The sequence below is a fragment of the Zosterops lateralis genome (assembly GCF_965231275.1).
Source record: "Zosterops lateralis genome assembly, chromosome: 12".
Lineage (NCBI taxonomy): Eukaryota > Metazoa > Chordata > Aves > Passeriformes > Zosteropidae > Zosterops > Zosterops lateralis.
Window position 1 is genome coordinate 18,561,054 of NC_139772.1, and position 26,023 is coordinate 18,587,076.

The following is a 26,023-nucleotide window of genomic DNA, read 5'->3' on the forward strand; positions in this document are numbered from 1 at the left end:
CAGAGAGGGGAGGAAAAAAAAAAAAAAAAAAAAAAAAAAAAAAAAAAAAAAAAAAAAAAAAAAAAGCTAGGCGAGGTAGCTGGGACTGCCAGGAGCAATGTGAAATCAGTTTACATTAGAGCAGGTTGCTCTTGATTTCACTACAGCAGTCGTCATACTTGGTAAGAATAACAAGCTATTCACATGGCAGCCATCATTGTGCAGCTCAGCACATGCAGCCCTGTGTAAAAAATCTGAGCAAATGCAGTGGCTAGGATGGGACTTTTTTTTAAAAGCACATAAGATGGCTATGTAAATGAGTTTCCACTTCAGGAATCTGTGACAACAATCGTTTCCCTGTAAGAGGAATTTGTTACTGGAGCACCTGATATTTTACCTGAAATCTGCACTTTGGATTAAAACACGGTCATATACATCCCCCTGCAGCTCCTAGGTCCTTCCCACTATCTGGCCCCTTCAGTCTTCAACCTACTTTAATACTTTTAAGCTCAGAAGATCTAGATTTGCACATTCAGGCATGCCCAGAACTGCCCTAGTCCTGACAAGGCCGAGCAGCTCAGCCCAATTCACACCTATGTCTGATCAGGATCAAGAAACTGGGCGTTGCTTTGCCTAAATCCCCTGAGGGCTCCGATCAGGGATTAAATGTTACTTGGTGACTGTTTCATGTAAAATGCATAAACAGTCCTGGGAGCAGAGTCCAGAATCTCAAACTCCCTTACAAGGGCTGGCAGCAGTAGGTAGGACAGCCATGCTCACCTGAGCCCCTGTGCCATGAGGGGTCTGTGGAGCAGCAGCTCCTCAGCACAGCCCTGGCCCCCAGGGTTCAGCCCCCAGCCTCGGGGCTTTGGTGCTCTGCAAGAGGTGCCAGCTGAGGACGAACAGCCCCTGGAGAACAGTGACCCTGTTTGTCACTTCTGGCTGCTGGGAATCCACATTTCAGATTAGATATTTTTGCTGTGACAGAAGGCTGCTTCCAGAAGTCTGGATCACTGCAGCAGTAGCATTTAAGTCTTAAAATTTCCCTATTAATCTCTCTGGTCACCACCCTGAATGTTTTGACCCTTGTGTGGAAGTGCCAGGCTTGCCTCAGGCGTGCTGCAGAGATTGCTGTCTCTGAAATCAGGAGCTGGGCACTGGAAATAAGAAACACAGAGTTTAATACTGAGACATCAAAGTATAATATAGCTTAAAAAAAATATATATATATATATATATACAATTGCATCTGCAAATGTATATACCACATCCTCAACCTAGGCACTCAGGTCTTGGTGTTTGACATGAATTAACTTGTGCTAAGGGGGAAAGCCATTGGGAAAATCTGTACTGCTGCTGTTGCTACAGGGAAACAAAATCCTCCCCTACCCAAATAGAACATCAGCTTCCTCCCTGATAATGCTCTGTCCCTAACAACTAGTGGTGCATTTGTCTCATTCAGGACCATTTGGGGGGGAGAGCAAACAGCTTCATTTCTTCTAAAATGGGGGGAAATTGCATTTATATCTTTAAATAGCAAAATTATTTCTGTGTCTGCTTGCATTGCTTATAGAAGAATTATTTTACCATAAAAATGCATCAATTATTGCATTTCTCTGAGGAAACATCCAACTGAACATTCTTCCATCTGGACCAAATTCATGACAGGATGCAGCTTGGTCTGGTCTATTTCCATTTTTACTACAAAAATTATATTTGTGATGGTAGAATTTGATTATTCTGCCCTGGACCAAATACATAAAAATGCTTTGGAAAATGCCGTATCTTGCTTATAAATGCAAAGCAGAGGTTGTTTCTAAGTTTCACTTATTCAAGAACACTTCCAAGAGTGAATTTCCCTGTTTGCTGCAGTGGAAACCACTCAGCACACCCAGTACACACACCAAAAATACCAGGAGAGAGCCACAGGCCAAGTTGTTTCTCATAAATGCTCTCAGGCTTCCAGCTAAGATGACACGATAAAGAGCAAAGTTATTCACATTGCTTTCATGCCATGATCTGGAGGCAAAACCTCTTTCTGATACCTCAGAAAAATGAGAAAAGGAAAGAGAAAGCTGGGAATGTGCTTCTGAATGGTGCACTTCAGTCAAAGCAAGCTCCACCATGACTTTATGACTAATGCCATAACTCATCTCTGGACTTCCACTGCCTTTGCCATTACAGGCAATATTAGCAACTCCCCAGCTAAGAGGTGGAGCAGCTACTGACTGAGCTCTACATCACCAGCAGCACTAAGAGCTGCTGCTCTAAGAAATTTGGCTCCTCCAGCACAAGACAGAAGCAGAACACAGTCACTGGTGGGTCCAACCCCAAGACTACCACGAGCTACAGAGGGCTATGGATACTGCAGGGGTAGAAAAGAACTTTCTCTGAGGCTAGTGAGTGCCAGGGTGCATGAAGCTCCAACATAACCACTCAGAAAGGATGTCAATGTGCTGTCCCCAGCAGTGCAGCTCACCTGGTCCAGCACTGGCAGTGCAGGGCTCTGATTCACAGCACTGTTTGCAGGGCCACCGTGTGCAAATCAGTAATGGCTGCAGCGGAAAATTAACAGATGGTCATGGGGAAAATTCCCAGGGTTTCTTCCTCCTCTCCTCTGTGATAATGGGCCACTTATGATTGTCTGAAACCACCTGCATTTTTTCCCAGGCATCCTGGCTACCAGTTAGAACAAAGTGTGTGTCTCTACAGTGGTGCTGACAGCACTGGGCTTGCTTTTTATTAAAAGCCTCACATTTGTGTGCAAGAGACTTTACAGTCCAGAAGGTCACTGCCATTGATGCCCCTGAGGGGGGACATAGTAGTGATGACTAATACTCAGGCTTAGGTTCAGGGAATGCTTCACATTTTCTATTTAATCCCACTGCTTCAGGTAGAACATCCTGGTGCCCCAGTTCTTCCACAGCTGTAAGGGGAAGAATAAAATCATCACCAGGTTTTTAGAGAAAGAGTGCAGTGATTCAGTCTTGTTAAAGACTTCTGCAACTTGCTTAAAGTTCTGACCTTGTTAAAGACAACTGCAACTTAGAAACAACAGATGTTACCCAGAACAAAGCACAACATGAGGAAACAGCACACAGTCCAGGGAAAGAAGCAGAAAACACTACCTCCCTAGCTGTATGCTGCTGCAGCAAATGTGTATCTCATGTGTAAGGTGAATTTCCATGTGCCACCCCAATTCTGCATCTGCCATCTAGTAACACTTACTGCTCTCCCTACCACACCATGAGATGTACAGCATGGCCATATGCCCTCCAGAGCAGCATGGAGGCACAAGACCTGGACTTTTTGTTACCACCCTTCCAGCCTTGCTTAAACTACAAGATATTTGCCAAAATCCCCAGCTCAGCCAGATTTCATAAAAGTGAGCATCAATTTCACTAAACTCCCTGTTTCTGACACCAGGTTTTCTGGGATGAGCACCCTGCACAGAGGATCTGTGAGCTGTACTGCCTGCCAGACACCCACGTGAAACCCACCATGCAGGCACAGACACACAGAGCAGCACTAATGATGCCTGCTTACCCCAGGACACTGTGTGTCCCTCACTCCCCTCCTTCCCATCCTAGTGTCAAGAACACAGAACACAGTAAGGCAAACATGAGGGCTCTGGGGCACCCAAATTATCCCTCTCCTGGCAGCAAGGAGCCAGGGGTGTTGCCTCCTGATATGTGTGAGCACTCAGTTGCATGAATCCTCTTTTCCTCCTGATACAAAGACCCCACAATACATCCCACATATGTTCTTCCTAGTATACTCTACTGTTCCCCCAAATCAGAATCTGCTGCTCAGCCTCACTGTCCTCTGCTTGGTGCAGAGGGGCAGCTTGGTACAAAGCCATTCCTTCCCTCTCCTACTTGTGTGGCCAAGCCTTGGATGGAGGCAGGGCCTGCTCCCTCTGTGTCTACAGAGCTCAAGAAGATTCTGTTAAAGGTCTGGCTCTTGAAAGATGCTCTGACTTCACACGACCTGCTCTGCAGAGACAACCTTTCCTCACCAACCTCTCTCCCTCCCCCAGGGTTAACAGGCAGCTGGGATTGCTGGAGCAGGGCTTGTTGATTTGTTAAAGGATCATTACCTTTCCAAACTGCATTTCAGGAAGCTAGGAATTGTAACCTGCAGTTTGTATGATTTCTGTTTCCAAAGGTGGTCTTGTGTGTGCCTATGTATGTGCCAGGGTCCCTGGGAAATACCCATGCCTGGGGCAGCCCACTCCCAGACCCTCAGGGAGCAGCACTGTGGGGCCACGCTGTGCTGGCTGTGCTTTGGCCATGGCTGCTCCAGTCCTGTGTCCAGCACATTCCCTATTTTGAGGATGAGACATGTGCCTCAGGCCAGGCCAGCTGAAGGACAGGAGCACTAGGCATTACAGATGAGAAGCTGTGGTTAGCTGGCAGGTGTCATGAGTGTTACTTTCATGATCAGTGGCTCTAATGGCAAAACCTTTTCTAGGGAATCCTACCTGCAGCCAGTGGATGAACCACAAAGGCCAGACTCCATCTCTTTTCCAGGATACTGTTTGGTATCTAAAGACAAGTGTTTCTTAGAAAATGACTGTTTGGGGGATTTTTGCAAAAGACAATGACAGAACAATGCATGAAGTGCCCTCATGCTCGGTCACTTGGAAGAAGGATGTGCTGTAGCACCCACGTTTGAATTTTAACTGTTGACTGTGAGCCAGCTACGGAGATGACGTAGGTGTTTTCTTAAATTACATTACTAACTTAGTGGGGTGTCTGTAAGCAGGCCAGCTGCACCACAGCTCTTGACTGGCACAATTCCATAGTGAAGATGCACAGGTCTGAGCGTAAAGGACAATTTCCCAGGAGAGAAATAATTCCCTGTCTGATATTTCAACCTTGATTGCTTACAGTGTCCTGAGATAGACACAAGGAGACATACGGAAAAGATTTCATTGCTGTTATTCTTGCTGTTGTCCCCAGTTAAAAACTCTCTCAATAGATTTGGAGATGTTGAAAATAACCTGTGTGAATGTGGATTATTTTTAACTGGCATTTTAGTCCAGAACTGGAAATAATGGTGATGGAAGAAAAGCTAAGCCAGGCTGATTTGTTACAGTAAAGCTGTGCTGTACTTTAGATTACTTATTAACAAACAGCAAATGGGCCTCTGCCTTGACCTTTTTCATTTGAGCAAATATACTCTTCCTGCCCCTTGTAAACAGAAGTTACTGGTAACTGAGTCACGTACCCCCTCACATCCCTGGAGTTAGTTTTTTTCATCTGTGGCAAGGATTTTAGTCAAATTGAATTTTGCCAGGCTCACCAAGGTTATTAGAAGTATTATTAGTCCTAATAATACAACAGTAATAATACTTCTTGGGATCACCATAAACCTGAAAACATCTAAGTATCTCACAAATATTAATTAAAAAAACTCCACAGGAGGTCTGAAATTGTCAGCTTTGCTTCAGAGCTGAAGAGCTGAAAGCAGCCACAGCGAGCACAAGTGGCAGTTTGCTTGATGAATTTCAATTAATGGCTGTTCCCTTGGTGTCATGAAATGTCAGGTGCACAGTGCCTCTGGCTACACTGCCAGGTTAAAAGCAGCAGCCCACAGCTGAAATCTGGAGCAGGAGAAGTCAATAGTAGGTTTGGGAACTGGAATCAAAAGGGTAGGTTCTTCCACCGAGACCACTGGGTTTTCAATACCTGCTGTGCTGTTAATGGGACTGTTGGACATGCCCCAGGTACCTTGTGCCTTAGGATCCATGGGGAATGGCCTTTGGAATATCCCACTTCTGCAGATCTTCAGTGAAGCTGAGATCAAGAACATTGTTGTCCCATCAAGCTATGGCTATCCACTCTTTTGTCAGCTTTTATGTTAAACCTTTTTGAATGAAGGAGTCAAACTGACAACCACAAGGAACTCCTCTGCAAAGCTGATGACTACTTTTCCTACCTAATTATTTCCCTGACTTGTCTCCACTGGTATGAAACCTCCAATGGTGACCGAAACATGACAATAGCACCAAGGAGTTTGTAGAATTCATCTTGATTTTAAGTTAATTTATCCTGCAGATATCCCCCAAATCCATTTTGCAAAGGAAAACATCAGGTACTTGGTAAACAAGGTGAAAGTTTCATCTAGATTCTTAACCAGTGATGTCTAACAGTTTTGGCAGCATGGGGTAATTACTTGTACTGATTGCAGACTCCTCTAAGGAACATTATGCCACAGCGTTTGGATGATTGGATGTACAATTTGGAGAAGTGACTTTTTTGTTTTGTTGATTTGTTCAAAAAATGAACCATTCGTAGGCATAGAAAGGACACAGACAAAGTCAATCTGGACACAGACAAGGTCAATCTTCACTTGAAGTCAGAAGGACAAAGTCCTAAGAACAACAGGCTCACAAGTGAGAGATCCAACAGGCTCACAAGTGAGAGATCCAGGTGCAGTTTCTCTCTCTGACACAAACTGCTCCTGTGATCTTGAGCATGTCACACAAGCTGTCTGGCCCTACACATAAAATCAGGATAACAGTAGTTCATGTCAAAACGTAAAACCTGTATGAAAACCTAGTGTCTACACCAAGTCTTCATCCATCCATGTCTTCTAAGACAACAAGCACTGTGACCAGACTGATTCAATTTTCTTCTCTGTGATACAATCACTCATCTTAGACAGGTGGGCAATTTCTTACTCTGTGACTGTGCTCACTCCCTGTGCTCCATGCCTTGTGAAGACATGTTCTCACATTGTTCTCACAACCTCTGAGAACCTCTTCTCTTCTCTGGAAAGGTGATGCTCTGACTTCACCATCATATTCATCCAATTACTCCATTTAATTCCCCAAGTTCTTTAGGAAGCTCTCCACCTTTGCAATGCATTTGAAGCATCTCATTTGTTGACAATAAATCCTCATGTTTCACATGTTCCTTTACATCTCCTGTGACACCTACATCAATTGCTCCTTACAAAAAAGACACTGGTCCTCTGGCTGAAATTCTGCGAGGTCTTGCTTTGGCAGGCACGGCAGAGCTCATCTTCCTCCACTTCTCTGTGTCTCAGCTACCCCGTCCCCAGCAATTCCTCTGCACAAACACACTGGTGCCACAGGAGTTTTGCCATGTGATGCCTAGTAACTTTAATGAGAACTCCAGAGCTACCATCCTACACAATGCTTTGAAGATCTGGGCTCTGTGTTTCATCCCAGATACACAGTCTATATTTCAGGCACAGTCTCTGGCTTGGCCAGCTTTCTCCACTAACATGTTATTCTAGAGCAGAAGCAGCTTCTGGGCTTACATTTAGGCAGGAATGGAAGTGATGCTGCATCTCTCTGGGAGCCCTGCTAGCCAGCAGTTCCTAGAATACACAACCCAAGCAAAGGTGGGGGGACTCTGCACACCCTGCTGGTCTTGCGCTCTCCAGGCATAACATTTGGCAAACATCAAAGAAGGGCAGGAAGAATCCCACTCCCCACCCCCTCCCCCCACGCTTGGCAGGAGTTTTGGGAGTTTGTGCAGGGTAAGGCACACTGCCCTTGGCTGCAGTCATTTACAGAACCATGGAATTACACAGAACTTTCTGAAGAGCTTTTGTGACTGTGATAGAAAAAAATAAAATAAGCAAAGGCAGGATGAAGGGAAGGATGCTGGAGTCTGGAGCCAGCCTGAGAGGATGCCTTTGCATGGGAGAATTTCTGGTTCACAGCTTGGGGACAGCTATGTATAACCTCCAATTGCTAAGGGCAGAGGCTCTGGATTTGTGTAGACCACTTTCTCCCAGCTCTGTCTCACCCAGCCGTGGGCTCTGTGCTCTACAGACACAGTGGCCCTATTTCTCTCCCACTGCAGAGAAGAACAACCTTACAAGCAGACAACAGGACCATAGTGTGGGACTACTGCAAGGAAATGGGTTGCTGAGGTCCCAGACTCACAGGCACATGAGTCCAATGCAGGTATCAAAGAGCAGGATCATGTTGCCACAGCTTTCTGCATCATTCTTCCTCATTGCCATGAATCCATCAGCTGCCAAGAGCAGCTGCCTCATGGGGCAGGCCTGCTCCACACCACCCAAATATCCAGGAGCTGTTGTGCACCTGCAGCAGGGCAATGGTGCAACAGATCAAGCCTTTTCTTTTTCCCTTTCCTTTTCCCTTTCCTTTCTCTCTCCTCTCTCCTCATCTCTCTCCTCTCCTCTCCTCTCCTCCTCTTCTCCTCTCTCTTCTCCTCTCTCTTTCCCCAAACCCTGGGTCTGTTGGTAGCTGTCTCCTTCACTGAAGTGCACACCTGGGTGTGATGTCAGTTGAACAGGGTCTCACCATCACCCTGTTCCTTGGCTCTCCCACAACTGCAGCAGAGGGTGTGGGATGACCATCCCTAGGCCTTGCTCCATGGCCAGAACCTTAGCCCTCTCCTTCTCTGTGGAAGTGCCTCTCAGCAGTAAAAAAGAAACAGAAAGGTTCTGGAAAGCTCTGTGACCCAGTGCTGTTTTTGCACCTCTTTACACACATTACACTCTGAATGGGCAGAGATCTGTGGAATTGCTGATTGATTAACATCTCAGCCATCTTGGCTGCTTCAAATGAGAGTTCACTCTGACGTAAGAATGATTTACTTCTCTTGGCTGTTCATCACAAAATGATGAATGTCTCCAGTCTCTCAGACTGTGAGGGATTTGTGTAAAAATAAATTTTATTGAATTTCTCGTGAAGTTGTTACTTTTGAGCAGTGAAACACTCAGATCTCTGACAGAGAAAGGAATGATATCTAGAGTTAGTGTTGGGAGAAGACTACTCACCAATATCATACCCAGCCAACTTTCCCAAACCTACCAGTATCAGCATATTTGCCAAGTCACAGTTTGGGGACCATGGAAAAATGGATGAGAATCTCTGACATTCAAGGGCCCCAAACTGGGTCTGTGCTTGGATTGGAAACAGGTTTCCAAGCTGCCAAATACTGCACCTGTCCATCCCATACAGGCTACAGCCACCTTCTGTCACATCACCAGAAAAGCTTCATTTCCTTCTTTCTCACCTCAGCTGTCATCAGCAGCTGTTTTTGCAGATGATTTCAGCTTTAGTCCTATTGCCTTTGCCTCCTTTCTTTTCTCGTTGTGCTCTAAGAATCTGCTACTGCCAATGTACTTTCCCATGAATAATCACAGCCTCACTAAGCAGGGCAAAGCTGTGGTCAGTAAGATATCCTGCCAGTGCATGTTATATGACACTACTGTGGCCAAGAAACTGCCCCCTTCCTCCCCCCTAGCTACGTCTTCCTACGTATGAAACCATCCCCTCAGAACCAGAAGAACTCACTCCAGGGTAAGATGCCTGAATAGGGCTAGCAGGATTTGGCCCTGAAACTTTGTTATTAGAGCTGACACCAGAATCCAAAGAGGTGCTGCTCAGCTGCACCTCCCGTGAAGATCACCAGCATGGAAGGTGGTTTGCATACCTCGGTGTTAGCCCCAGTGTTATCACAGGACAAATCAAAACCATCATCATAAAATTTTGCAATAACCTCAGTTTAATTAATAGTAAGGAGAAAAAAAGTCTTGCCAGGCCAGATGGCAAACTCTTGGTTTCTCACATGATCACTGTCAAATTAGCATCTCCACAAAAGAATGTCGCAGAATATATTTAATAAACCCTGAAATGTTTATCAAAATGGCAGTAAAGATCCTGACTGATCCACCTGGATCTGTGCACATGAAACAGCCAAATGTACACTAGGTTTAAGGAGCTACCACCAATAAAGGACTCAAGTGCATAAAGCTACACTTTAACAGTACTCTGGCACTGAAGTCCAGAGTCACAGAGGTCCTAGTCTCATGTGCCTGTACTCTGTGGTCTCTCCTTGGCTCACATTCGAGTTTTATGCTTCCGCACCTGGCCAGAACAGCATCTCCAAGGAGATGCACTTTACACTATCCTCCATGGGCACACAGAGATGAGGTGCCTCTTCTCTGATTGCCCTAAGGGATGGGGTCTTGTAAACCAGCTCTGAGAACACCAAACACAGCCTGAGGCTCCTCAAACTCTAATAGAACTCTAATCCCTCCACTCTCAAACAGAAGCTGCCCACCAGCTGTGGGACAGGGAGAGCAACCACCCCATTAGTGGAGGTTTCACTCTGAAGACCTTCACCCAGAATAGCTGATCAGCTGGCAGTTAGACAGGCTTATGGGAAGTGAGAGAAAACACTCTCAGATTGAGGAAGGCATTGAACTCAGGTCTCCCACTTCCTCAGTGAAAAGACAGTGACTTAGACATCAGCCAGAAGGAAGGAACATTACTCACTTATCTCCAAGAGCACTGTCCTTGTGGAGATGCACACCATCAGAGTGTTTACAGGATTCAAGCACATAGTCCTGAGTGAGGTTTCTGTGCTCTGACAAAACGGCAGGGATGGGAGAGTAGAAGATTTCAGAAACACTTGTATTTTCAGTCTGCCCTCAGACACCAAACATGGTCTCTGTTTGGGAGCAAGGTGTCTCAAAGGTGTAGGTTAGTTCTGAAAGTAGCCCTTACTTCAACAGGGACAAGGAGAGGGAGAAAGCACTATGTCATTTTACAGCATTGCTGCTCCATTTCTGGGGAGCATACACTCATCTGGACTATGATCCCCACAGCCCGTCCCAGCAGCCTGGGCCTGCTGTCCCCTCCCTGTCCATGGGCTAGGAAGCCTTGGCACAACAGTGCAGCTGTTGGCACCAGGGTCTGGCTCTTGAGACTAGAGACAGGGGCACCTCCTCTTTGGGCACTGAGCCTTCCACACCCTGACTTGCAGTCAGTCAGCACCACTCCCACAACTCAGGGGACTGGGCTGCCCAGGTGGCACTGCTACCACCAGGGGCTGGTCTTTCATCTGTGTTCTTGGGGTGAAAGGATGTGGCTCACTGAAGCTTTATAGGTTTTTGGCTAGTGAATGGACGTGTTCTATGGGGATTTGTTTTGGTTCTTCTATATTTTTGTCTTTTGGTGGGACAGTGCACTTTGAAAATTTCTTTCCTTCCCCCTTACAGAAAATAGGAGAAAAAATGACTTGACACTTTCATACCGCAGCAGAACAATCTTTACACTGCACTAAGTTCTGCCTCATCTGTGTGAAAGCAGTGTACTTTCATGGCCTTATCTGTTACCTTGCAATAATAATAACAACAATAAGAAAACAAATTTTCCATATAAAACAAAGCAATGAAAACGCATCAGCTGCAAGTGCTGGTTGGTAATCCTAGGAAAAAAGGCAACATGACACAATTTTTGCAAGCTGTTTCTCTTGGCAGATGTTATTTCCATTTCCAGTGTAAGGGCTGAAGTGACTGACACCACTCTTAACTTTAGTTAAACCCTGCTATAACTGCTGAAGCCACTGCAGAGTTCTGCTTTCATGTTGCTGCTAGCACAGGGAGTTTCAGAATAATTTTGGATTGGCTTGGATACAAGTCTAGCAGGGTGCTACAAATAGAAATAGCAGAAGAAGGTAGTAGAGTAAAAATATGCAGTGTTAGATCACGGGTGGAGAAGTAGCACAGAAAGGAAGTCAATGAAAGCAAGAGGCATGCTGCTGCTCTCTGCCACTCACTAGATTTTAAATGCACTCTATTTCCAAATTTCTGAAAAAACTACAACCTGCATTAACCTTGCCTCCTGCCTACATGTCAGCATTGGTAGTCATTCTGGACAAAAGAGCAGCCACGACAGGAAGGGGAACATCTGCTTTAAAAGCTGCCCTTTCAAAGCCACCCTGTGCATTGCATCACAGTTCACACAGTCACCGTGCTTTGAAGTTTCATCTCACAAACAGGTACACTGGGGCACAACCCTGCACTTGAACCTCTCTGACCTCTGGGGATGCCTGTCTGCAGTCTGGGCTCAATCCATTCCTATGATGGTCCACATCTGACAATCTGTGCCTGCAGCCAGACTTGGTGGATGCACCTAATGGCCTGGCTTGTTGTCCAAGACCAAGGCTAATTCCTACTGTCCCATATGGGATTTGTCAGTCACATGAAGGAATCTGAATCTGGATTTAGGAACCTAACTTAGGGCACCTGGAGTGGAAAACTTTAGCCAATAAGACTGCACAATGCTATTACCATGACAGCTCAGGAATGTCAGAACTCAGCAGTCTGCAATAAGGTGCCACTTTAAATGTAGATTAAACTGAAAACAGTCCTTATGGCCTAGAGCACCTAGGACAAGTGTCTGCCAGCTAAAATGCCTTGAAGTAACTATTGCTAGTGAATCAGGTGCTGGCTTAAGGTGCCTACAGTTGCCTCAAGACACAGACAGATTTTTTTTTCCAGAGACACTGGTTTTTTTGGTTTTCCTTAGTACCATATGAAACTTGGCAGCTCCAACTCTATGGAGATCCACGAAAACCTCCTGCAAACCTCCTGCTTGCTTTGGTTCCCATGGCACGTCCACCAAGTTTCACTTTGAATTTCAGCCTCAGAAATCTCCAAACTCAGACTAGAGAGATAAACTATGCTAAGCCCAGGCTCCAGTTCTGGAGCAGGACTGTTCCCCTTTTTCTGAATGCTATTGTATGAAACCAAGTTGCCCTAATGTGACACAGGAAAAATATCATCAGCATCCACTGCAAGGTATTGGGTATTTTCTTGTCTGTTTGCAACCTCAGAGCAAAACAAAGGGTGAGGTTTTTTCCCTGGCTGGTGTCTTCCTGCTAGCCAGGGACAAAGTCACTTGTCCTTTTGGTTCTCTTAGATCAATCCAGCAATGATCTCAGAGATTTGTTGACATGCCAGTGGGCACTTCTGACAGTGGATGGGGTGCCAGTGGTTCTGCGTTTTCTTTTCCGACAACTCCCACAGGACTGTGATGCTTTTATGCTTAATATATGCTGTCATTTTGTATTATAGCTTTTTTTGGAAGTAACTTCATAAAGGACCAAAAGAAAATACAATCCCAAACCCCAAAATCCAAACACCATAGAAAACTGAGGAGTTCTGCAGACATTCACACATGAATTACTGCTCCTTCAACTGACACAGAGCCAAAAGAAGCCATGGCCCTGCCTGCTTTACAACATGATCTGCCACTGACTGGTGGTTACTGGTCACCAGCATGACTTCCCTGGATTTCTGCTCCTTTTCTTCTCCAGTCCCATGATGTGGTCAGACCCTTGATAGAGGCTTTTGCTGCTGTATCAGCATTTCTGGCACACACACACAAAAAAAAAAAGTTACAATAGAGCAAAACTTTGGATTCCACAGCAATGTTGTTTGAAGACCTAAACGACCAAGCACAACCCCAGTGCCTAACTGTCCTCCTCCTCAGTCTGTCCTCCCATGCCTGATTCATGCAGCAGTCACTTAGTGACAACAAGGGTTACAGTCTTGCATAAAGAACTGACAAATGACTTGCTCAAAGCAGACTGGATGGATTTGCATGTAATGGTTCAGTGTGCTGGAATAATATTACAAGCACACTCCATCCAATTTCACCTTCAGCTGAGTACAGTAATTCATTCAATATTGCAATACACTTGACAGATTAAGAAACCTTTTTTTATTTTATTAGGCTTAATTCCCTTTGTATGCCTCTTATTTTCCCTGCAGGACTGTTTGGGAATGCCATACAGTTGCAGGACAAAAAACAGACTAGCATATACCAAGTATGTGAATGACTATGCCCCATGATAAAAAACAATGCCGTAACTTTGGGGTGATTTTTCAGTAATTCTATTTCTGTTGATACAGGTTGTCTGAAATCATAATTGACTAGGTTCTGGTGAATAAATAAAACCAGATAAATGACAGATGGGAATATACCTCCCGCATGTCCTGGGTTTTTCAAAGGCATGCCCACTCCCTACACTCCACATACAATCTATACATTTTAAGATCCAGAAGGCACCTTTTTTTCACACCTGGCTTTATAATTTTACACTAGGCTTCCTAATCCTAAAATACCTCTGTGGCACAAAGCCACATATACAATACGTGGGTGGAAAAGCTGTTAGCATAGTGGGAAAATATTCTGCTGAAACTCAAAACTTTGAAGAAACAGCTGAGTCACTCTCACAGTTAAGGTAGTCTGGCCTGGTTACTGTCTCCTATGCCCCTGATGGCGTCTGGCACACTCTCCCTCTGATACTCCCAGTGACTCCTGTGCACTGCTAAGCAAGAACTGCCTTAGAAATACTGGCCTTTCCTCACACAGGTGAATATTTACACCCAGGCACAAGGACTGAGTGAACACTGATTCTCCTGGGGACTCCTTGGGCACGTGCAGCAATGCAGGTACATCTGCACTGACTGACTCACCGACATCAGCTCTACCTTGCTATGCAAGGTGATATTCAGCAACATCACCAGCTTACAATGTGATCAGTTCTCAAGGCAAACCATGTTTTCCAGGCCTGAGAAAAAAAATCCTTTTTTATTAAAAATCGCGAACATAGGCAAAATTTCAAAACCTAGCTCAAGTGCACTAACCTAAAGGAATGAGATAAAAACTTCGGAAAAATAACAACTCATTTGTCATTCTCTCCTCCCCTCTCCCTCTCCCTCTCCCTCTCCTCTCCTCTCCTCTCCTCTCCTCTTCCCTTCCTGATTCTACAGTCAGCATTATTATTTTGGCAAAGAAGAGGGAGCTGCCTATGAGCCATTTATTACTACATAAAATTACTGAAATTACAAAGGTCTATAAATAATAACTGCCAACAGATTATAGGCTCTACTAATGCAGTCACCCATGAAATATATAAGGCTTATTTTAGACAGAACTCTAGTACAGCCTATACATTTTGATCCCCAGAAAAGAAAACTTGACTTGAAAATATTTTGATCTTTTGACCCGCATTTTAATCATAATATAAGATTTTCCTGAAAACTTGTTTTTGTGTGTACAAATCAGAAAAGCTTACACAGATGTAAACAACAGCCGAACTTGTATGTGTAACAATGTGCCAAGTTTTCAGCCTGTAAGAATAATTTTCATATGAACTGCAACAACAATATATACTAATTAGCTGCACTATAAGCGCACAGCCATGCAAATGTTATCACTGGGCTTCACAGTGGCTTGTGGGACAGGTTTGCCAAAATGGCAATATCACAGCTAACTTTTGCCTTTGAGCCCTGTAACAACAAGCCCACTTTTACTGATAAATCTTCCATAAAAGCCTATTTCCCAGTTTTGAGTTATGTGCTAATGTGATAGCTTCTAGCCAGTCTGATGTGTTTAATACGTGGAGGAAAAAACACCCATGTGTTTCCTCCTCTACCGGGATGATACAATCCATATTTTACATCACGAAACAGTACTCAGGATGTGAAAACACTCCAAACTTGAATTATCTTACCCTGCTCTACCATCATATTGGAATTATGGGTGGGACTCTTGTTGATGAAAGAAATGGAGGGAAGGATTCCCATATGTTTTCAAAAATTTTCTGCAAGTTTTCTTGTTGTTCTCACATTTCATAACACCCAGCAGTCCTCCAGCAAAAGCACTTTGCTTTTCATGGGAAATGACTCTATCTGGGGAAAAATATGCTTTTCTAAATAAACAGATTATGTTATATAGCATGAAAACTTAAAAAATAAAGTAAGCTCAGCACGCCTACATCCTGCCTGCCATCACCAAGCACACAAACATGCCCAGGCTTTGGCTGGGTAACATTTCAAGTGCGAGGCCCTCCAAGAGTAGATGTCAGTTTTCTCTCTCTCAGGCCCTTTTTCTCCTCTTCCTGGATTTTTGTCCTTAAGCATTTGCTCCCAGTCCAGTTAAACTCAATTCTGATTTTGCCACTGGCAGAATTAAACTCTAAACAGCCTCACATCCTAACTGCAGCCTTTTTTCTCCTCTCTTCTCCAACCTTCCCTCAGGATCACATTTTCTTCCACATGCCTCCTTGTCTCCAATGGCATTTCTGCTTCTGCTGGTGGGTGCCCATGACTGGCCTGTAATGACCTGTGCTGCAGCACCACTCTGGTGAAGGGAAACCTCCTCCCTCATTCACATCTGTTTTACATGTACAGCAGCACTGCAGACAGCACTGCCAGACGCATGTGAAGGTCCTTCTGTGCTCATTTGCTCAGCCCTGTTTCCTCAGTCAGTCCCTGCTGCAGTGTGAGCAAGCAGAGGGAAGGAACCAGCAGAGCTTCTATCATTGTCAGCTGCAGCATTTGCAAAGGAACAACAACCACAACAATATATAAATTTTCTCTCAATTAACAGCATACCCCCAAAGAAAAGGCAGACACACTCCATGTGCTTCCAGGAAGCTCCTCCAAGCCAACCAGGAATGCCTGGCAAAATCAAAGACACCTGTATTCCATAATGGGAATATACCTTGTATATAAGCATGTAACCTCTAAAAACCATTGCTCAGTTATGGGAAAAAATACAAATACCAAAATACATACTATCCAGCTGAGCCCCAAAATGTTTTCATTACTTAAAATATTCTATTGGCTACTGAAAGAGGCAAAAGAGCAAACTTCACTCTGCTAAATGAACACATGAAAACTCTCTCAGCTGGCTGCTCATGAGCTCTTGCAGGGATAATTCAGGTCACTGATGTAACCCTGAGGAATACATCACATCAGTCATGTCAAGAAATATCTGCTGCTGTTTAAAATTCTAAGCAAATCATCCACATATAAATTAGCTAATAAAAGTTAGTTATATTATTGATAGCTAAAAAAATCAGATTTCCTAAAGCACTTGATAATCCCATTACATAATATATTACATGAGTTAAAAACATGAATACATTCTTCACATATTATATAATGACCTATATGTTACTATGGGTCTCATGAAATATCCACTTGGAATTTGCCTTAGCAAAGGCCGCCTTTAGACTGTTTTCATCAACTCAGAATTCTTGATGTGATATCTGTAAATGTTATTACTCACAATGCAAACAGAAAGCAGTATACTTAGAGCTTTATTTATTTACATTGCCTACATGTTCTTTCAATCTGAAGCTGATGCTGTCCTGTGGAATCATAGACTGACTTTTTCAAATAAATGTTGCCAATAGAGTTGTAATATACATTCCTCACTTAGCAAACCAAATAGAGAGTGTTTCTCTTAAAACTGCACTCTAGGGAATCAAATCCTAGTTTTATTTCAGTCAACAGGAACGCCTCTCACCTCCAGATACAATTTGAATAAGCCAATTCTGTAACAAATAATAAGATAGGTCAAGAAATTTTTGGTATGAAAACTCTGGCAATCCCGTTCTTTTGGAATTTAACATGAGTTCCAGTAAACACAGGAGGTTTGCTGACTGGAATAAAGCAAACATCAGTGGCACATAGCCTTTCAAATTTTGTATTAGATTATGAGAAGTCAAAATGCTAATTTGCACAATTATGAACCAACAACATTCATTTCAGCCTGACTGTCATCAGCATTTTAACTGAACTGACCTACCAATAAAAATGTGAACATAACTTTTTAAAAGTTAGGGAAGATACATTCCCAGTCCACCAAACTGAACATCATTCCACCACGGCAAATTAAACCCTAATGTATGAACAACAATACAAGAAAGGAAAATTTATATGACAGAAATGATTATAAGCTTTTATATAAGAGCTAGAATATGTGTCACTCAGTGACCACAGCAGATCTGGCATTCAGCCCTGATCTCAAAGTTGCTGGTTTGTGTGCACTTACTGTTATTCACATAGTCTCCCCTCCCTGAGGACTTGAATACAAATCATATGGTGGATCCAATATGTAATAGCAGATCAAGATACATTTGGTTCTTGAGGCAAGTCTATAGCCAGATGCATTAGGGAGCTGCAGAGAAAATACCCAGAGCAAGAAAACCGTGACACAAAATTTCCACAGTATTGAAGAAAGTCTGAAACATTTTGAGGCATCTATTCAGCCAAGATTTTCCCTGACTTCAAAATGATTTTGCCAGAGAAAGTGGTTTGATTGTCTGAAATGGGGTCAACTCCTAAATGTGGTTATTTTAAATGTAAGTAACTAAAAATCACAAAACCCCTCTCAGAGAGGGTTCTGTGCTAATTCCTCTCTACTTGTCAGTGAAGCTGCACTCAGAAAAAAATTCATTGCTGCCTTCTACTGAGCATTCTCACATTTCATAGAAGTCATCAAACTAATAAAGAGTCATGCCTAAAACTAGGGGAGGTCTTGAATCTCTCTGTTGACTAAGAACTGTTGTTAAAATATAAGTTACCCTGCCACACAGAAAATACAGTCAGTGCAGGTAACCAGAGCCAGCTTCCACCACATGGGCCCAATCCTGTTCCCACTGAAGTCAATGGCAGAACTCCAACCTGTCTAATGGGAACGGCAACAAGCTTTCTATCTACTTAATACAAATGAAGATACTCATCTCCTCTTTGACATATTTTGGGCTCAAAGCCATTGGCTGACACTTGTTTGGTTCTCTGCATGTGTGTGACTCATGGGATAATATAATGCCTAACTTCCATTCTGCCAGACCTGTCTTTCTCTGTGGTTGACTATTAATTTCAGAGGCAAGATGCAATACTGCAGTAAAATGGGATGGTGTTAAACTAAGAAAATTGCACTTACTGAGTAAATGAATCAGATTCCCTTTGTGAGGATTCCCTTCCAATTAAAGAGGTATACCCACACAGTCCTGGAGGCATCAGCCCATTCCTCCTGCACAGGGAGGGAGTTTGTGGAAGTCTCTAGCAAAGTACTTGGCAGTAAAGACACTGCCTTTGCCCCACCAGAGGTAACCTGAGGAGAAACCTAATAATGGAATGGACATTAAAAAAATCTGTATTCCAAACAGCTGATTTTTATTTCAGGCTACGTACACAGACTGGGTTAATCTGGATATACAGGTGCTCAATCAGCTCAATCAGCATATGCTGATTTTCTACCAAAGGTGTAAACTCTTTGAGATGTGGGCTGATTTTCTCTCTTTGGATCCATAGACTAAGTCTGATTAGTAGTACCATAAAATAATAAAAATATAATACAACACAGACTGGAAGGAATATCTGAACAGACTTTCTGGTTCTTCTGAAGTTTCTTGTGATATGCTTATTATTACTAAGTCTTGGCTTTAAAATGCAGTATGCATTTTATGTATGATACAGCAAACCACACTGTAACACTGATATTTGTGTGGTGTTTGTATGCAATTTCATGTGTAAAAATATGGATTTCATTACAGGGGAAGAAAGAAACACCCAAAACCAGAGGTGTCAATGTATAAAACATTTTTTTTTAAACTTAATTATACCAAGAGAGGACAGTGGGTCTGTTTCTCCACCCTTTACTCAGACATGTGCCATTCTTTTCACCACTGAATTGGGTCAAAGCCAATTCAATCAATAAATCCAAATCAGCAAGCACAAAACACCTGCTTTCACCTGCCAGCAAAGCATCTCTTACTGCCCCACTTCAGTGTAGAAATTTGTTCCTTTCCTCCACACTCCTGAAGCAGGTAGATGAGGAAAGCTCCTCAGGGGCAATTCTCTTGTCACAGCAATAAAAAATGAAAGACTGAGAAATCATGACATTCCTCCACCACCCCCAACCTGCTGCAGGACTTTGCCATGGTCATGAGCAATCCCTCAACTCTGTACACAGTGCTAGCAGACATCTACTCCCTTCACCCTCAACATGTGATTACTTGCTCAGCCTCTCCGTCAGTGCCCACCCCGCCTCACTCCCTCCGTGTCCCCAGCCCCACGTCTGGGACTGGAGAGGGGCAGGGCAGACAAGGAAGGACTGCACAGCCCCACCAGTGTGGCAAGATGGGCAGAGGCTGGGCAGCACTGCAGCAGGGCTGTGGATAAAAGGAACAAGCTCAATGGGAAAACCAAAAAACCACGCAGCAGTCATGAGGACAAATGAGCACATACACCCACAGCACCCTCCCAGGGCTGGAGCTGATGGAGCCTTTGCCCACGGCAGGGCAATCTCGGTGCAGGGTGTCTGTGTGCAGGGGGATGAGTGGAAGTGCCACATGTGAGAACAGGCCCTGCCCACGGCCATGTCACACTAACCCGTGTGTGCCCAGAGCAGAGCAGTGCAGCTGCTGCCTGCCATCCCCTGCAGCAGCACAGGCTGGCAGCTGTGCTCACGGGAGGGTGCAGCTCCAGACAATCCCCAGAGGTCCCCTCCAGCTTCAACTGTCCTGTGAGATTTGGAGTGGACAATGCATGAAATGCTTTCCACCATCCAGCTTGTGCAGTACACGCCTAAACACCGCTGAAAGAGGCAATGCATGGGCTCACGTGTGAGCCTGAGCCCGGCAGGACTGCAGCTTTGACCCTGCTGCTAAGGCACATGCTCCTGGACATGCTGCTCTCAGAACTTCTTTCATCAGGGCAATAACTTAGGGACTTTTTGAAGGCTCAGCTGTGTGCCAGGGTAAAAGGGTTTGGTTTGAAAGGCAGAGAAAATGCAGCTGGGAAGGGCTGGGCTGGGTTTGCCAAAGCAAAAGGCAGAGAGCACGCAGAGACTGCAGAGAGCTCCGTGCTGGGAGAACTGTTTTGTCTAAGCCATGACTGAGGGCCTTGTCGAGGGCTCAGCCTACAGTTAGGGTTAGGATTAGGGAACGCTGCTCACTTTGGCACTGTGTTTAAGGAAAGTGTCTCTAAACACTTTTCTGCTATCAATAATTTACCCTTCGTACTATTCCAGGGCATTCTGTGTTTATATAACTATTGAAACACCTTTGTGGTAGACAGGTGATCGTACTTTTGAATCACAGAATGGCTGATTCTTCTGCCACTGAAGACTAGTTTAATCTACAGTTAATTTAAATTAATGGAAAAATCTGCTTTGTGAGGCCATAAATGATTTGCTGAAACCACACACACACATGGTGAGTCACAGTTCAGAACATAACTCAAACACCCAGGACTGTATTCCCATGCTCTAACCACTTAGATTACAGTCCCTCCCACATATACCCTGCAATAATCTTTGCTCAAATGATAACAGCATTTCCCCACTTTACACGTTGGACAGCATTACTCAGTAAGGCACATCCTACCTGACGGGTGTATAGCTCTGCAGGCCTGGGGAAGGAAGGAAGCACAAGTAAAAGTCATTATTTTTGCCCAACACCACTAGAACTTAACTCTCTCCTTGGAAAATTACTAGCTCTGGACCCCACAACTTACATTTAACTGAAAAGTGAAATCCTTGATCCCGATTTGAACTCATCTTTCGCTACCCCAAGCAGGGAGCGCTTGCAGTGTCACCATCACAGTGGATTTCGGGAGAGCAGCCTCCCCTTCCCTCCCGCCTGGCCCGGCGTGAGCCCCGCCGGGAGGAGGGAAAGCCCCGCGGGGCTCGGGGGCTGCTGCTGCCCCACCGGCCCGCGGTCACACCGCCGGTCACACCCGTGTGGACCCGGTTCCCTCTCCGGGGTGTTTAATTTCGGCTCTGATGTACCGCGCTGACACACACACCGCGAGGGCAGGGGGCACGCCGCGGAGCATTGGGCGGTGCGGAGCGCGGCTCTCCCGGTGCACCCCCATGACAGGCGGACACGGGCGCTGCCGAAGGGCCTGGGGCACCTTCCCTCACACGCCCGAGGCGCAGCCCCTGCCAAGTCCCCCCAAGCCCCGCCGGAGAGGGGGCCGGGCGGCCCCGAGACCCCGCTGACCCCTCACAGGGGGCTCTGTCCCCTCAGGCCCCCGGTCCGCCGGCACCGAGGGCCTGGGGGCGGTGCCTCTGGCCCGACCCCGCGGGAGCGAAACTCCCCGGGGCAGGGGAGGGGACGGAGGGCCGCGTCCGGCCGGGCAGGGCGGGCAGCGGCGGTGCCGCCGGGCCAGCGGGGCCGGGCCCTGCCCGCCGCCTCTTTGGCCAGGCCCGCCGTGCCCCGGGCTTGCCCCGCGTGTCCCGGGTGGAGCTGCCCGGCCGGCCGGGCCCGGGGAGCGGGCACCCGGCTGCGTGTCCCGGCACCCGGCGTTCCCCCCGGCCCTCCGTCTCCGCAGCCCCGGCCCGGCCGCGGCGGGGTGAAGGGTGAAGCTAGGCGTGACTCACGGGCACACATCTGCCACCGCAAGTGTTTAGGAAATTGCCCTTCTCTTAAAGGCAACCGTGTATTTATTTCTCTGGGGCGAACAGCGGGGAGCTGCACTCCATTAACGTGTTTCAGTCACCAGCCCTGGCAGGGGATGCAGAAGTCGGTGGAGAGCTGGATGCTGCTCTGGAGGAGGAGGAGAGCTTTTGCACTCCTGCAAGGAGAAGAACTGGAAACAAGCAGAGAGGCGGATGGTTATGGTAGAATATATGCTGTTTATTTATGAAGGTAACCAGGACTTCTGACAAATTTTATATGCAATTTCCCCCAAATTAAAAAAAAAAAAAAAAAAACAAAAAAACACCGATGTGTGTGCATATACATACACGTATACATACCATACACACACACTGCACACACACACACACGCTGCCAGCATTGTGCTCCCACTGTCATGCTTTCAAACAGCTCCATCCACCTTGTTCTCCTCTCTCGTCAAGAAGTACTTCAGTTGGACAAATTGTTACGCAGCTACGACACAAGGAAGAAGTGTTCTGCATAGCTACCAGAATGCCCAGGGGGCCTGTTTGTTTGTTTATTTTTCTCTCACTCTGGGAGAAGCTCCAGAGTCCAAAGGTGCAGCAGCACCAGGGACAAGCCTCCTTGCCCCACCACAGACATCCTGCACCCCACAACGCATGTTCCAGGTACTCCTGCCTTGGGGTCGGGAGGCAGCAGCCAGTGCAGGACAGTGAGAAGAAGGCACACACTCATACTCACCCACCCATACAAATAATAAAATAACGTTGCAGCACAAGGGCATAGTCTCTGTCACCAGATGAGAAACTCGTGTGATGGCAAAGATCTAAGTAAGGCAATAAAGTATAGCTAGTGTACACAGAACGGCTTTCACATTACATGAGGCACATTTTGGTCAGACAGAGACTTGGAGAAGAGCTAAATGTCCTGGAATAAAGCAAAATACACTGAAAGTTCATAGTAAATACCCGCATCAATAGGTATTTATTCATTTGTGCTTCGCCACGTCGTGACATACAGTACAAGACACTGCTGCTCTTTCTGTCGATGGAGAGAGCCCACCGTGCTCTTGCAAGCTGCTGCTCCATCAGTCCCAGGCTGTCCATCAGTCCTGCAGAGATTCTGGCCCCTTGCCCCCCTCCCAGCCAAGGCAGGGGGCAGGGCTCGGCGGGGCAGCCCAGCCAGGCTGTGACAGTCCTGGCAGCGGTCTGGTGGCTGCCCCACACCTCAGTGCTACCAGCGTCCAGTGCTCTCAGCCTCAGCCTCAAGTCCTCTTCTCATCGCTGACTTCCCCAAAGCTGCTCCTGCCTGCTGCACTGCAGGCCAGCTGGAAGGGTCCAGCAGGACACCCCAGACACTCCAACCCTCAAGCCTGCACGTCCCTCATTCCTTCTCGCACCCTGCAAGGCTGGAGGGCATAGTGAGCCCCAGAGCTTACAGCCAGCTTTTAAGGCACATCTGGGTTGCTATATGTGCTTTATTACTGTTGTTGTTATTATTATTATTATTACTGTTATTTACCCTGTGTAGACACGTGGTCTTTTAATTCTTTCTTCCCCTTGCCTTTCTCCTTAGAAAACCCACCATGTTTTCAGCTTACTCGTGTGTCATCCCTAAGGCACAAACCTTTTAATACTAGAGCTGCCTGGCTTCTTGTATAGGTCGTGAATTGATAAAAAACATACGAAACAAAACAAAACAAAACCAAAACAACCCCCCACTCCCCTCCCCGCGTCGCCGGCCGTGCCGGTGCATAGAGTATCTGTGCGGGCAGGGCAGCCCGGCCGGCCCCGGCGCGGCGTTAGGCGCAGCTGCCCATGGCCTTCACCAGCGAGCTCTCGGGCAGCTGCCTGAAGATGCCCCGCAGAGTCTCCAGCTCCCGGGTGAGCTGCTCCACCCGCTTGCGCAGCCGCTCGTTGTCGGTGGTGAGCTCCAGCACCTTCTGCTGCGTCTCCACGTTGCGCTGCTTGGCCTTGTCCCGGCTCTTGCGCACCGCGATGTTGTTGCGCTCCCGGCGCACCCGGTACTCGTTGCTGTTCTTGTCCACTGTCTTTTTCGATTTGCTCCGGTGGTCCGAGGGCATCATCTTGAGGGTGCCCGCGGCGGGCAGGCCGCCGGGAGGGTGCGGGTGGTGCGGGTGGTGCGGGCTGGGCACGGGCGTGGGGGGCGGCGTGGGCTGCCCGGGCTGGAGGTGCATGGTGGTCTGGGCGCAGTGGGCGATCTGGTACTGGAGGTGGGACGGGTGCTGCTGCGGGGCGTGATGGGGATAGAGGGCCGACAGGGCCGCCGACTTCACCTCCTCCTCCTCGCGGGGCTCCTGCTTGATCACCAGCGGCCGCAAGCCCGGCGCGGCGATGCGCTCGTAGAGAGGGTCCAGCTTGCCGTCCATGTAGCCGGCCACGCAGCCGAAGAGCGGCTGCTGGTGGTGCTGCGGCTGGTGCCCCGGCGCCGAGGCGGCAGCGCCCGCCCCATGCATCGCGTGGAAGTCGAAATCCCCGGCCAGGATGGCCTTGGCTTTCTCCTGCTGCTTGTTGTGCTGGAAGAGGTCGGCCAGGAACTCGTCGTTGAAGGCGGCGGGGTCGATGTAGGCGCTGATGTCGATGGAGTTCTCGTTCTCGCAGATGTCGCCGAGCTCCGCGCCGCCCGCAGCAGGTGCCGCCGCCGAGGAAGCCTCTCTGTAGCTGTAGGTGCTGCCGGGCAGGGGAGTCTGGAGCTGGTGGTGCTGGCCGCTGCTCATCGGGGGCCGGGAATCGACCTCGTAGAAATTGGCTTGCTCCATGAAGCAACTACAGTCTGCCGGGCATGGTGAAGGGCTCCTGCAATCCAGGTTTCGAACGGGACGGCTGTGGCAGTGTGGCTGCAGCGCCGCACGGCTCGGTGCGCCCGGAGCCCGTTCCCCGGCCCGGCCCCGCTCCGCTCCGCTCGCCGCCTGCCCTGTTGCTAATGGGCTGCCGCGGTCCTGCCTGCCGTATATATACACCGGCAGCGGGGCCGGGGATCGCCCTCTAGTGTCCGGCCTCCCGCTGGGAACCTTTGACCGCCGCGCAGCCGGCTCCCCGCGCCCCGCCGGGCACGGCCGCCCTCCTGCCCGCCCCCGGGAGCCGCCGCGCCGCGGGGAGAGCGCCCCGCGCCGCTCGGGCCCCTTCCCCTCCTCCCGCCGCCGCCCCGGGCTCGGCGGGCGCTCAGCGCGGGGTGATCCCGCCAAGGAGAGTCCGCGCTGGAAAGAGCCCCGGGGGCGCGGGGACTTTGCGCCCGCCCTGCCGGGGCCGCTCGGGGGGGCAGAGCCGCCAAACGCGGCCGGAGCGTTCCCGGCGCCCGCTCTGCGCCGAGAGCTTCGGCACGGCGCTCCCCGGCCGCGCTGCGCAGGCAGTCTCAAAGTTCGCCATCCGCGCGTTCTTGCACGTATTTGCCCAGTCGGGAATATCCGCCCCGTCGGGCTCGGGAGCCAAGGAGCTCCCCCCCGGCGGGGGTTACCTGCCGGCACAGCCCTGCGGCCGGCGGGCTCCCAGCAGCCGCATCGCACCGCGGCCCGGCTGCACCGCGGGACCCGCGGGGCTCGCCCGGTCACCGCCAGAGCCTGTCCGGGATGGCGGACGGGGGCGGGCAGCGGAGGGTGCCCGGTCCCCTGCGATCGGCCGGGCCGCGCTGCCGTGTCCGGCGCTCACCGCGGTGCCGAGCGCGGAGGGGCCGCCCCGCCCGCACCGAACAGCCGGGTCGGTCACCTGCGGGCCGCTTCATTCCCCGCACGAATTCCCCGAGCAGGTAGATTTACTGACGGATTTCCTCAAACGCGCACTAAGCCATCTCGATCGGTGCCGGGCACGGGCCGCCTCCCGGCCTTGACCCGGGATAACGCGGGGCAGCCGGGCCGGACCCTCCAGCGCAGCGCTGCGGTGCCGGGTGTCCATCCCCGTGTCCTGCCCGGCCCCGCCGCACAGCCTGCCCAGCCTCCCTGTCCTTCTGTAAAGGCGATCGATGTTCCGCAGGTGCGGGACTGGAGAGGAGCCTGCGTGTCCCAGGCACCGCTCCCC

General features: G+C 48.0%; 1 protein-coding gene and 1 long non-coding RNA gene across 3 annotated transcripts; both read right to left on the reverse strand.

Annotated features, from left to right (window-relative positions):
- Nucleotides 1-15,340: 15,340 nt before the first annotated feature.
- Nucleotides 15,341-21,212, reverse strand: LOC310914331. Of its 2 annotated transcripts, XR_014591003.1 has the most exons (4): nt 21,106-21,212; nt 20,976-21,000; nt 17,636-17,761; nt 15,341-15,483 (listed from the first exon to the last, which is right to left on the reverse strand). It is a non-coding gene; the product is annotated as an uncharacterized lncRNA (long non-coding RNA). The 2 variants fall into 2 exon arrangements; XR_014591004.1 differs by lacking the exon at nt 20,976-21,000 and having other exon boundaries at nt 21,106-21,203.
- Nucleotides 21,213-22,208: 996 nt separating this feature from the next.
- Nucleotides 22,209-24,961, reverse strand: CEBPA (CCAAT enhancer binding protein alpha). The gene has a single exon (XM_083870008.1). It carries the CDS (start codon nt 24,769-24,771, stop codon nt 23,794-23,796), a length of 978 nt encoding a protein of 325 aa, XP_083726134.1. The 5' UTR covers nt 24,772-24,961; the 3' UTR covers nt 22,209-23,793.
- Nucleotides 24,962-26,023: the final 1,062 nt, after the last annotated feature.